This window comes from Pelophylax lessonae (assembly GCF_965119305.1).
Source record: "Pelophylax lessonae genome assembly, chromosome: 8".
Classification (NCBI taxonomy): Eukaryota; Metazoa; Chordata; class Amphibia; order Anura; family Ranidae; genus Pelophylax; species Pelophylax lessonae.
In genome coordinates, this window is record NC_138775.1 from 62,130,225 (window position 1) to 62,144,226 (window position 14,002).

The window sequence follows — 14,002 nt, forward strand, 5'->3', positions numbered from 1 at the left end:
TCCACAAAGTTCTGGGAAAATTTCTCTTGCAGAGTAAAACTTCAATTGCAAAGTGAACAGTGTATTTGTGTTTAGCAAACCAACCCCTATACAGTGTGGAAAATAATTATTTGATCCCCTGCATATTTTGTAAGTTTGTCCACTTACAAAGAAATTAAAGGTCTATCATTTTTATCATAGGTGTGTTTTAAATGATAGAGACAGAATATCTACCAAAAATCCAGAAAAAAACACATGATACAAATGTTATAAACTAGGTGGTTCGGTGAGTAAAAAAAGTACTGTATTTGAACCCCAAGAAAAACATGACTTAGTATGTGGTAGAGAAATCCTTGTTGGCAAGCAGAGAGGTAAGACATTTCTTGTAGTTGGTTACCAGGTTTGCACATATCTCAGGAGGGATTTTGGTCCACTCTTCTTTACAGATCTTCTATAAATCCTTAAGATTTCTTGGGTGTCTCTTGACAACTCGAAGTTTCAGCTCCCTCCATATATTTTCTATAGGATTAAGCTCTGGGGACTGGCTAGGTAACTCCATGTTTTGGGCCATTGTAATGCTGGAAGACCTATTCTTAACTCATCCTTAGTGTACTGGCTGAGGGAAGAAGGTTCTCATCCAAGATTTTACAATACATAGCCCTGTCCATTGGCCCCTCAATGCGGTAAAGTCGGCCTATACCTTTAGCAGAGTAGCAGCCTCAAAGCATCATGTTTCCACCTCCATGTTTGACTGCAGGGATGGTGTTCTTAGGCTCATAGTTAGCATTTTTCTTCCTTCAAATACGGTGAGTCGAGTTAATGCCAAAGAGCTCAATTTTGGTTTCATCTGTTCACAGCACTTTCTCCCAGTCATTCTCTGAATCATTTAGATGTTCATTGGCCTGACTGTACATGTGCGTTATTGAGGAGAGGACTTGCTGTGTTTGGAGTAAGAAAAATGCTGATTATGACCCTAAGAACACCATCCCTACAATCAAGCCTGGAGTTGGAAGCATTATGCTTTGAGGCTCTTTCTCTGCTAAAGGTACAGACTGACCTTGCCACGTTGAGGGGCCATGTATTGTAAAATCTTGAATGAAAACCTTCTTCTCTCAGCCAGAACACTGAAGATGGATCATGGATGGGTCTTCCAGTATGACAAAGACCCAAAACATACAAAATGCAACAAAGGAGTGGCTCAAGAAGAAGCACGTTAGGGTCATGGAGTGGCCTAATCAGTCTCCAGACCTTAAGCCCATAGAAAAAATATGGAGGGAGCTGAAACCTCGAGCTACCAAGCGACAGCCAAGAAACCTTAAGGATTTAGAGAAGATCTGTAAAAAAGAGTGGACCACAATCTCTCCTGAGATGTGTGAAAACCTGGTCAATAACTACAATAACCGTCTTACCTCTGTGCTTGCCAACAAGGGGTTCTCCACCAAGTACTAAGTCAGGTTTTGCTTGAGGATCAAATATTTAGTTTACTCACTGACCTGAAACCTAATTTATAACATTTGTATCGTGTTTTTTTCTGGATTTTTGGTTGATATTCTTTTTCTATCATTTAAAATACACCTATGATAAAAATGATAGACCCTTCATTTCTTTGTAAGTGTACAAACTTACAAAATCTGCAAGGGATCAAATAATTATTTTCCCCAGTGCATGTTTTGATCTAATCAGATAGGAAAGAGTCTATTTGTCATCGTCACGGTAGATTTACTTGACAACAGTTTCCTCTGCTACCTAGGCTACATTTTTAGGAGCTACTGATCCTACCACTTTTTACTTTTACCTTTGTGTACCTCTTTATAAATATGCATTGTTTATTACAGGTGCTTTTCCGGACTGTAGCTATGATGGTTCCCAACTATGCACTGATCGCAGAGATCTCCCTTTATTCATATGGGTTTCTACATGCGAAGCCTTTATCAGTCAAGATTGTAATGACATATAGACTGTGTTCTGAGCAGCTATCCTCCCAGTTCCATTATGATTATGGCATGCGTGCAGTGAAGGCAGTGCTAGTGGCTGCTGGAAACCTGAAGCTGAAATTCCCCAACGAAAATGAAGATATTCTAGTAAGTGCAGACTTGGTAATATATTGTAACTATATAAACCCCAAGTAGAGTGTTGTACAGTGGGTATAGAAAAGAATCACTCCCTTTAAAATAATCACATTTTGTTGCTTTGCAGCTTGAAATGAAGACAGACACAGTTTTGTTTTATCCAGCTGTATTTACTAGTGCAACTTATAACATCCAAGTGAAAGATATAACTTTAATTACAGCCTTTAGTCTGTTGGGATACGCCTCTAATAACTTTGCACATCTAGACTTTGCAATATTTGCCCACTCTTCTTGAGCAAAACTGCTCAAGTTCAGTTAAATTTGATGGTGACCGTTTGTGGACTGGAGTCTTCAAGTCATTCCACAGATTTTCAATGTGGTTCAAGGCTTGGCTCTGACTAGGCAATGCAAGGACATTCACCATTTTCTCCTTCAACCACTGTATTGTCCTTTTTGCTGTTTGCTTTGGTCATTGTCATGTTGGAAGGTAAACCTTCTTCCCATTGACAACTTTCTGGAAGAGGGCAGCAGATTTTCCTCAAGGATTTTATGGTATTTTGCCCCATCCATTTCTCTTCTATCGTGACAAGTGCTCCAGTCCCTGCTGTAGTGAAACACCCCATAACAGGATATTACCTCCTCTGTGCTTTACTGTAGGAATGGGGTTATTTATATGGTGAGCTGTATTGGATTTCCACCAGACATATCTTTTGGTGATAAGCCAAATAATTTTAGTCTCATCTGAACATAACACCTTTTTCCACGTGGCCTTAGAATCTTCAAGGTGCATTTAAGGTGGTCAGATGAGGCTGAAATTTAATTGTTTGACCTTTATCAGCTCTATTTTAATTAGATATTTAAATATTTTAAAAACCTACTAGATGAATTTGAAATACCTACACAAATGTTTTTCCAGTATTTCCAATTACAACATGCTCTCACAGCTGAAATTAGAAACATGGACATATGCTTATGCCCCCCTACTTACATAGGTAGTCACCACAGAAACCAAGCAAGGATTGATCCATACAATATACAGTATAAAGCTTTAGTGCAAAATGGTGTGTGGAGTCTTTCTGTTCTTTATAGAAAGGGACAGTGGATAGATGTGCGTACATTGATTCCGACTGAGTGTACATTTTATCTATTGTGCTGATGGTTTCTATTTCCCCAACTCAAAAACACACACCTTTCATTGATACACAGGTCTTATCACACCTCACAAAAACTATTCCAATGGATTAGAAATTCAGAAAATGTATTGTCATTTACAATAACACAAGAAGAGACAGTTTCTCCTGTGTACTAAATGTGAGGCTGAACCGGGCACCATGCTCCATATGATATGGATGTGTCCTAAACTGTTCAGATATTGGCGGAAGGTTCTCAATACTATTAATGCAGTGTACTGTACTAATTTAACTGGGGACCCAAAAATTCTGCATCTTAGAAACCATACCCCACTTCACCCAAAGTGAAGATATATTTGCGAAATGAGACCTTACAGAAATGCTTACTTTGCCACACTCATCCATTATTTTGCCATTCTTTTCCAATAGCAGAGGATGATATAAAGTACCGTAATAGCTGACATTTTAAAGTCAGATACAGTATATTGTGATGGCTTGTGTGAGTAACAATTATTTTATCTTTGACTATGCTCATTAATCATGTCATAGTTTTATAATGGTTAGAGCATTGACTTACAATCCATGTGTCACTTCTGATAGAGGCCGAGCTGACTATAGGGCTTCCCTTACACCTCCTGTCCTGCTCCATGTGGAGTCGGTGACAGAGCATAGGAGGGTGAGGAGTGGCATGGGTGCCTGTGGTAGGTCCTGGCCAGATAACAGTCCAGATAATGCTGAGATGCTGTGGATGCAAGACTGGAACTTGTGCAGGATGCTGTCACACAGATGGAGCACAGGATCGCGCAATTTCAGGAGTCTGAACCGTAGTCAAATGGGCCAAAGTCAGCAACAACTGGGCAAAGGAGATGCAAATTCATAGGAAGAAAGAAGGATCAGAAGGCAGGCTAAGGTTGGTTTCATATGGAAAGAAGTGGTACATAATCCGCAGGAAGAGGACAGAGCTGGATCACACACCAAGGTAGATAACAGGAAATGAGGATCAAACTGAGTCAGGAGTCTGGTCTTGTATTACTGAAGCTGATGACCACTCAGCAACTCTCCTAAATTCTGTAAGGCCCTAAATGGACCACTGGCTGCCAAAAATCCAGTGCCACACGTGCACATTCATTCATGCATTAGCAAGCATGCGCCGATGCACATTCAAACATGCGCCGATGAACTCACTGTGCAGTGCGTGTGCTGTACTATGTTCACGTAAATATCTTCAGGCAATGATGCATACATGATCTTCCTGACATGCAGTATACACACTCACATGTCTTCAGGCAAAGCCATATACACAATCTTCCTGACACTGTGTGTGCTCTCCATTTTTGTAGCACCTGTGATGTGTTTCCTTCCCATTTTCCACACCCGCCCACTGGATTTCAGTGCTGTGTTCTTGGATCCTGGACAGCTGGCAAGCAACTTCCTTGGTGTCTCTCTTTCCTCTACAAAAGGAAAAAATAAACAGACAAACCCCCTTCTTCCCCCTAAAAAACACTTCCGGACCACTGCACGCCAATCATCGTCTGCAGTACAGCAGTACAGACATTGATGGGAGCGCCAAAGTTTTTTAGTTGTCACAGTCAGAAACAGTAGTAAAGGGGAAATGTTTCAATGGGAAAACCTGTTCTAGTAGCTGATTAAGATGGGACAATCCTTTAATTTGGGGAGCTCTCTTCTTACTTTCTGCTATGTTTCTGGGAGAGGAAGAGAAGAGAAATCTCCCAAACAGGAGACAGAGAGAAAAAACGAATAGGGATCCATTTACTACTCTGTCCAAAACAAAGAAAAGGTTTGGCCTCATATACACTTAAAATGCAATTATTAGAAATATATGACAAGGAAATCCTCTGACCTTTTGCTTCATTTTTATTCTTCATTGTTTTTTTTCATATTTTAGCTCTTGCGATCTATTAAGGATGTAAATGAGCCTAAGTTCTTATCTCATGATATCCCATTATTTAATGGAATTACCAGTGACCTGTTCCCTGGCATTCAACTGCCTGAAGCAGACTATAAGGTAGGTTGCTTTAAAATGTAATTACTGTGAACTGTGTTTGTTTTTCCTGGCTATCTTTTCCAATTTGCTTCTTTGATTTGACAATTACAGTATCTAGTAACCTATCTTTATTGAAAACAATATTGTTATTATATGATATATTGCATACTGTTATAATTTGCATTGGCAATAGAGGGTAAAGAAACAGGTTTTCTTTGATGTCCTTCTACCCATTAGCAAATGCTCACCTTTACAGCAAAGAAAATACCTTGTACTTCTGGGTATGGAGGAACATGTGACTTATTTCATGTGACAACACTAGTGCTTGGTGATTGGCTAGTCACTAATACATGGGAGCAGTAAAAGTCCAAAGTCCTGTGTAGGCACCAACTGAAGTGATTTGGAGCTTACACAGGGCTGACCTTCTTCTCTCTCGACAGCTGACTGGATCATTAGGGGAATGACAGAAAGGTGAGTATGTGCTTCTGGGGAGGGGTACAATAAAGCAAACCTGTTGATTTGTTCTCTGTTGACAATGCACAGGTTCACTTTAAAGCAAAACAAGGCCAGCCTTATGATTTAACATAAAAATGCATTAACATTTTTCAGGATTTGCTGGAGTGTGCTCATGAGTGCTGCATTAAACACAATGTTCAGCCGGAGAAGGTGTTTTTGGAGAAGATGATACAGACCTATGAAATGATGATTGTCAGACATGGGTAAGAGTTGACTGAACATCTCCTTTAAGCATAGAAGGCTATGATATAACTAAGGAAGCATAGAAGGAGCAACTGCTTCTTGGTTTGTTAGTTCAGGGAACTCAACTAGGACTCTTTTTCCTCTTATCTATAAGCAATAACTTTCATTACATTATGTACAAAATAAAGCAGTTTTGGCTTCTTCACATTTTCCAAGGTGTGTAAAATCCTTATCATGATTGACAGATGCTGAATTTTTACCTTTTTGTATTAAAAATGAGCAAACCCACTTTGCATAGTATGGTGAACGTTATATTTCTATCTACAGTTTTATGCTGGTTGGAGAGCCTTTTTCTGGAAAAACAAAAGCTCTCCATGTACTTGCTGATACTCTGTCTCTTATGAATGAACGAGGGTGCGAGGAAGAAAAAGTAATCTACAGAACAGTGAATCCAAAATCCATCACTATGGGACAGTTGTTCGGACAGTTTGATCCAGTGTCACATGAGGTATGTCTACAGCCTCAGTTTTAGAATGTTTGGTGAAAATTCCTTCCCTACTTTAATTTATACTGTATAACACTTAAATGTAAAATCAGAAATTTTTTTAATCTTAATGCATTCTATGTATTAAGATAAAAAGCCTTCTGTGTGCAGTAGCCCCCCTAATACTTACCTGAGCCCCTTCTAAATCCAGCGATATCCAGAAATGCCTCGGCCGTCCAGGACTCTCCCTCCTGATTGGCTAAGATGCAGCAGTGGTGCCATCGGCTCCCGCTGCTGTCAATCAAACTAAGTTAGCTAACTAGGAGAGGGATGGGACGTGGCCGACACAGCTCTGTGTCTGAATGGATACATAGAGCTGCAGCTCAGCTCGGGTGCCCCTATAGCAAGCTGCTTGCTGTGGGGGCACTCAACAGGAGGGAGGGGTCAGGAGCTCCAGTCAGGGACCCAAGAAGAGGAGGATCCGGACTGCCCTGTGCAAAACCACAGCACAGAGCAAGTAAGTATGGCATGTTTGTTTTTTTGGTTTTTAAAAAAAACGGGCCTTTACTATCACTTTATGGCTGTTTCACACCAGATGCAGCCCAGTGTTTTTTTTTAATCTGCATCAAGAACGTATGCACAGTGTCTTTCATGTATTCCAATGGCCCTAGTTCATATCAGTGCAGTGTGTTCCAGCACTAGAATGCATCAAAAACACATATAAATACACCGCAATGTCCTGAGAAAAAAGAGGGAAACGCACCTTAACACAATAAAAATGCACAGGAATTCATCAGAAATGCATTTGGAATCATAAATCGTGGTGGGAAACCCCCTAAGGGCATATCGGACATGCTACTGCTAGTAGCATGGAACTCCTCTTAAAGCGGAGTTCCGGGCACAAAATCGATCTTTTTTTTTTGTGCCCGTCCGCTAGTTCTCCATCACCTGAAAAGGAATTGGATAGTTAGGTTCTTTTTTTTTTTTTTTACTCACCTTGTAATTGAAGATCGAAAATACTCACCTCAGGGTACTTCCTCCCTCAGCGCCGCGGCTCCGCCGTCACTTCCCGTCTCGTGATGATTCCTGGGAGCTGAAAGTCATCGCTCCCAGGAATCAATATGACGGCACCGGCCCCGCTCGTCACTTCCGGGGCGACGCCCAGAAGCTGTGGAGGAATGCGGTGCCGCACCGGAAGTGACGAGAGGGGCCGGTGCAGGCGCATTCTGGGAGAAGAGGACGCGGAAGAAGACGCAGAAGAGGACCGCGCAGGCTTCAGCTGCCCACAAGAGAGATGGCAACGCTGTGGAAGAAATTTTATAAGTGAGTATTTCATCTTGCAGGTAAGTGCGAACCGGGACAGATCAGAGGCTAGCCATTGTGGAATGTGCTAGCCCTGACTGTCCCGGGGGTATGTTTATTGAAAAATGGTTTCTGTGCCCGGAACTCCGCTTTAAAACACAATGGGACAGATTTACTAAAGGTAATGTGGCTACAAGTAGAGCTGTCCCTTTGTCTCCTTCCTGTCTAACTCTTATTGTCAGTGTCCCATTCACTGCAGTCTCTCTTGTTAAATTGTATCTTAAAGTGTTACTAAACCCAGGACCCTTCATTCACTATATCTGGTCTCCCATATTACACAGAACATGGAAATGCAAATATTTTAGTAATTATAGAAACATAGAAACATAGAAACATAGAATGTGTCGGCAGATAAGAACCATTTGGCCCATCTAGTCTGCCCAATATATCTGAATCCTATGAATAGTCCCTGGCCCTATCTTATATGAAGGATAGCCTTATGCCTATCCCATGCATGCTTAAACTCCTTCACTGTATTTGCAGCTACCACTTCTGCAGGAAGGTTATTCCATGCATCCACTACTCTCTCAGTAAAGTAATACTTCCTCATATTACTTTTAAATCTTTGCCCCTCTAATTTAAAACTGTGTCCTCTTGTGGTAGTTTTTCTTCTTTTAAATATGCTCTCCTCCTTTACCGAGTTGATTCCCTTTATGTATTTAAAAGTTTCTATCATATCCCCTCTGTCTCTTCTTTCTTCCAAGCTATACATGTTAAGGTCCTTTAACCTTTCCTGGTAAGTTTTTTCCTGCAATCCATGTACTAGTTTAGTAGCTCTTCTCTGAACTCTCTCTAGAGTATCTATATCCTTCTGGAGATATGGCCTCCAGTACTGCGCACAATACTCCAAGTGAGGTCTCACCAGTGTTCTGTACAGCGGCATAAGCACTTCTCTCTTTCTACTGCTTATACCTCTCCCTATACATCCAAGCATTCTGCTGGCATTTCGTGCTGCTCTATTACATTGTCTTCCCACCTTTAAGTCTTCTGAAATAATTACTCCTAAATCCCTTTCCTCAGATACTGAGGTCAGGACTGCTTTCAATCTTCTCTGACTGTCCTATGAGGCTGCAGGACCCCTTACCCTCTGTGTGAACAGTGCTGATTGGATCTGTGCTGATCACATGCACCGTCCTAAGTAAAAAAAAAAAAAAAATTCTCTACCAATAAACACCAAACTGAGCATGTGCAAAGTGCCCCAAGGCTCTGTTCTATTAGGAGATGAATTTGGGACAGTGGAAGAAGGGGAGGATCAGAGAAGACAGGATCAAGCAGCCTTTTTACACAGTGCGGAGGATTAACCCTTTAGGTTCCACAGTGAGTATAACAAGCATGCTTTACTGCATATACAGACTGATTTAACCATTGTGGGTTTAGTAACACTTTAAGCCAAAACATTTTTTTTTAGATTTGAATACAAAAGGAAATTATTAGCAATCCTGTTTTTTTTTTTTTTTGCTGCCTATGTCCCTTCTGGGGAAAATCACACTCTCTGTTTGTCCTATCAACCATTGCCATTGTAACTGTAAGTAAGGAAAACATGAAAAAATTTGAGTCGTCACCAGAATAGAAAAAAGGCAGACATCTTTCAATGGAGACATTGGTTTCCGTGACAAATCTCTGGGAAGATTTTCCTCACTTTGGAGAATTTTCCTTTGGTTTTCTGTTGTCTGTGAGCCCTGCCATTGCCCTGTTACCAACTCCAGTGAACCTATGGACTCATACACCCAGGCGTAGAAATGTACGCAGTATATTGCTGGCAGAATGCCCCTGCAGAAGAAATGGTCTGTAGTGCACTCAAACCTATATGGACCTACACATGTATTTCTGTATGCACACAAGGGGAAATAACATCCTCTATTTCTGTATGGAGTTGAGATGCAAACATAAAGTATTCACAGCACTCCACTTTTTGCACATTTTGTTATGTTACAGCCTTAGTTCAAAATGGATGAAATTCATTATTTTCCTCAAAATTCTTCAAACAATACCCCATAATGACAATGTGAAAGAAGTTTGTTTGAAATCTTTGCAAATTTATTAAAAATTTAAAATTAAAAAATCACATGTACATAAGTATTCACAGCCTTTGCTATGACAGTCAAAAATGAGCTCAGATGCAACCTGTTTGCACTGATCATTCTTGAGATGTTTCTACAACTTAATTGCAGTCAACCTGTGGTAAATTCAGTTGATTGGACATGATTTGGAAAGGCACACACCTGTCAATATAGGGCCCCACACTTAACAGTGCATGCCAGAGCACAAAGCAAGCCATGAAGTCCAGGGAATCGTCTGTAGACCCCTGAGACAGGATTATATCGAGGCACATATCTGGGGAAGGGTACTGAAAAATTTCTGCAGCATTAAAGGTCCTAATGGGCACAGTGGCCTGCATCATCCATAAATAGAAGAAATTTGGAACCACCAGGACTCTTCCTAGAGAGGCCACATGGCCAAACTGAGCGATCGGGTGAGAAGGGCCTTAGTCAGGGAGGTGAACAAGAACCCAATAGTCACTCTGACAAAGCTCAAGCATTTCTCTGTGGAGAGAGGAGAACCTTCCAGAAGAACAGCCATTTCTGCAGCACTCAGTCAGGCCTGTATGGTAGAGTGGACAGACAGAAACCGCTCCTCAGTAAAAGGCACATGACAGCCTGCCTGGAGTTTTCCAAAAGGCACCTGAAGGACTCTCAGACCATGAGAAACAAAATTCTCTGGTCTGATGAAACAAAGATTGAACTGTTTGGCCTAAATGGCAAGCATCATGTCTGAAGGAAACATTCACCGCTCATCACCAGGCAAATACCATCCCTACAGTGAAGCATGATGGTGGCAGCATCATGCTGTGGGGATGATTTGCAGCAGTAGGAACTGGGAGACTAGTCATGATCGAAGGAAAGATGAATGCAGCAATGTACAGAAACATCATTGATGAAAACCTGCTCCAGAGCACCCTGGACCTCAGACTGGGGCGAAGGTTCATCTTCCAACAGGACAACGACCCTAAACACACAGCCAAGATAACAAAGGAGTGGCTATGGGATAACTCTGTGAATGTCTTTGAGTGGCCCAGCCAGAGCCCAGACTTGAAGCCGATTAAACATCTCTGGAGAGATCCAAAAAATGGCTGTGCACTGACGCTCCCCATCCAACCTGATGGAACTTGAGAGGTCCTGCAAAGAAGAATGTGAGAAAGTGCCCAAAAATAGGTGTGCAATCTTGTAGCATCATACTCAAAAATACTTGAGGTTGTAATTGGTGCCAAAGGTGCTTCAGGAAAGTATTGAGCAAAGGCTGTGAATATTTATGTACATGTGATTTGTTTTCTTTTTTTCTTTTTAAAAAATTTGCAAAGATTTCAAACAAACTTCTTTATTTTCTATATTTTTATTTTCTTGTCATTATGGGGTATGGTTTGTAGACTTTTGAGGAAAATAACGATTTTAATTCATTTTGGAATAAGGCTGTAACATAAAATGTGGAAAAATAAATACTTTTCGGATGCATTGTAGAAGTCATTCACTCAGAATGACTGAAGGTGAAGGTAATTCTTACTTCCAAAGTTAGTTAGAAATTTGTGTGGTTGCCATTTTTGTATTGCTTGCTTGCTGGAATTGACCTTCAGCTGCCGTTGTGCTCTTGTTGGACTTCCAAGTGTCCCTATCCCTTTAAGGAGGAATGGACTGCCTGAAGGCATACTTGCCCTTAATTTGTCCATGGCTATATATGCTTCTATATGGAGAGTCTCAAATATAAGAGTTAGGACTGCACTTTACAGAGGAGTCTTGGGGAGGCAGTGCGGCCTCCACATAAATTTGCAAATATTTGCAACTAAACCCTCTGTTTATAGCGTAAATTGTTGGAAAGTGCCATTTGTTTTTTTTTTTTTTGTTTTTTTTTTATAGATAACTGGTAAGTGTGCTGGCAGAACGTTTTCTTTTTGTGTACCTTCTTCAAAAGCTAGTTATAAATTGGGGTTGTTGCCATTTTCGTATAGGAGGTAATTCTGTGCCGTCGCTGCTGCCTAGTGCCTAGTAGCTGTTTGTGTATGTTAGTTTATGTTTACACCCCCCCCCGTCCCAAATTATTCATTCAGTTGTATCCAAAACTAAAAGCCAGAGTTCTATCTCAAATACATTTCCTGAAAATATGTATAAAGGTCCTAAGAGTTAATTAAGCTATAAAAAAGGGCTTTGGTATCAACTGTATTTTTTATCCACTCATGCTAATATAAGGTTTTCATTCTTTTACAGTGGACTGATGGCATTGTTGCAAACACATTTCGTGAATTTGCATTATCTGAGACCCCAGAGAGGAAGTGGGTAGTGTTTGATGGCCCTATCGATACATTGTGGATAGAAAGTATGAACACAGTACTTGACGATAATAAAAAGGTAAAATAATAGACAAAAAAAACAAACATATACAGTATATTATGCAAAATGCTAGTCTAAATTGTTGTCTTTCTTCACAGCTTTGCTTAATGAGTGGTGAGATTATTCAGATGTCAGCACCGATGAGTCTCATCTTTGAAACAATGGACCTTTCCCAAGCTTCGGTACGTCTTCCCTTGTCTTGTGGGAACCATTATTTTCTTTGCTGATACATAAACATGAAAATAAATCCTTTTTCTCCTATCTGCAGCCAGCCACAGTAAGCCGTTGTGGTATGATCTACCTGGAACCCCTACAGCTAGGGTGGGAACCCCTAGTGAAGTCTTGGCTCAACACCCTCCCTGAAGCCTTGAAGACAAAGGAACATTTAGCTCTGTTAGAAGACCTTTTCCAGTGGCTAATACAACCAGCTTTACGATTCCTTAGAAAACAGTGCAAGGTGCAATTCTGCTGTTGTATAGACTTTTGTTCTGGTTATTTTCTGATTTTTTTTGTTATTAATGTTGTCTCAGCTTTATTTCTGTGTACTAAAGTAAAACGAAATAACTATGCCTAGGTGTCCTGGGGGTAAGATGGGGGTAATATAGGAAAACAATCTAGCTTTTTTCTTTATAGGTACATTTTTCAAGTACTATTAGGCAGTGGTTTTTGCAGGGGGAGGCAGTCTGCATCTAATAGGCAGGCTTTACGATTTACTGCAAGGTAATTTTTAACCACATATACTGTATTTAAAAGTTCACAATATTTTTCACTATAGTGGACCTTTACTTGTGCTACTGTGAACTACAGATCTGTGTGGACACAATTCCACACCTCAGATATTATATGTGTAATCTCCATATTGTTAACTTTAACTTTATGTTTAAAGAGGATTTCCAGCCACCTGTCAAAAAATAAAAGTTCTATAGGTTATAGAGGTTCTTTATCTTCCCACTCTATTAGAAATGAACGAAAAACAAAAAAAAACTATATTGGTTGGCGATCGAGTTTTAAGTGCAACTCTGCCTTTGGTGCAGTATTATCATAGTCCCTTCAGTTCTCATCCCCATCCTAGAATTCCTAACCTTTTACTCACCTGTTCTGCAAGGTATCACTAATTAGATTGTAAAACCAATTGTCAGCATTTTTCTTAATTTTTACTCACAATCCCAATAGGGATTTGTGGGGGTGCAGAGTACATGCATGGGCCCAGACAGTAACATTTTGACAAACAAATCTGCAACCTAGTAAGGGATATACCACTGGATCGGGGATGAGTGAAAAATAAGACTTGGAGGAGAAACTGCGGATTGGGGATGACACAATATAAATGCACTTTAAGGGTGCACTCACACCGGGGCCAGTTAAACTGAACCGCGCTCCAAGTTCGATTCTCTCCACTCCCCCACTGGTCTTCACTCACACTGAATGATTAAGGAAGTGTTCCTGGGCACACTCCCTTGCTAACCAGACCAGAGATCCCGTCGCTGCCTCATCCAATCAGATCCGAGAAGGATCTGAACTTAGTGGAAAAACTTTGTAATCCACTAACAAAAATAAAACATAGCATATCTCAGACATATAAGATGTTAACGGGGATGGTGGGACTAAGGAAACCTCCATTCATAGTCACATGGGAAAAAGAGATAGGTTCATGCTTAGAAGAGCATGATTTGAACGCTATACTGAGAGCTGTACATTATTCCTCGATAGATGTGAATACCATCTAAATGAAATATAAATGTCTATCAAGGTAGTACATAATGCCGTATAACGCACATAAACGCCAACCAGAGAAATCCGCACAATGCTGAAGGGGCTGTAATGCGCAGGGTAAAATGATTCATATCTGGTGGGATTGCCCCAAGATCTGGGATTACTGGCGGAAGGTACAACAT

The 14,002-nt window shown here is 40.6% G+C and overlaps 1 protein-coding gene across 1 annotated transcript in view; it reads left to right on the forward strand.

Moving 5' to 3' along the window:
• The window catches only part of DNAH12 (dynein axonemal heavy chain 12), a 210,165-nt gene that overhangs the window by 94,683 nt on the left and 101,480 nt on the right, over positions 1-14,002 (forward strand). Inside the window, exons 28-34 of the mRNA XM_082264952.1 lie at positions 1,815-2,060; positions 5,085-5,204; positions 5,793-5,902; positions 6,210-6,390; positions 11,985-12,125; positions 12,206-12,289; positions 12,376-12,564. Of these exons, the coding sequence (XP_082121078.1) occupies positions 1,815-2,060; positions 5,085-5,204; positions 5,793-5,902; positions 6,210-6,390; positions 11,985-12,125; positions 12,206-12,289; positions 12,376-12,564 (1,071 nt within the window). The remainder of the gene's footprint in view (positions 1-1,814; positions 2,061-5,084; positions 5,205-5,792; positions 5,903-6,209; positions 6,391-11,984; positions 12,126-12,205; positions 12,290-12,375; positions 12,565-14,002) is intronic.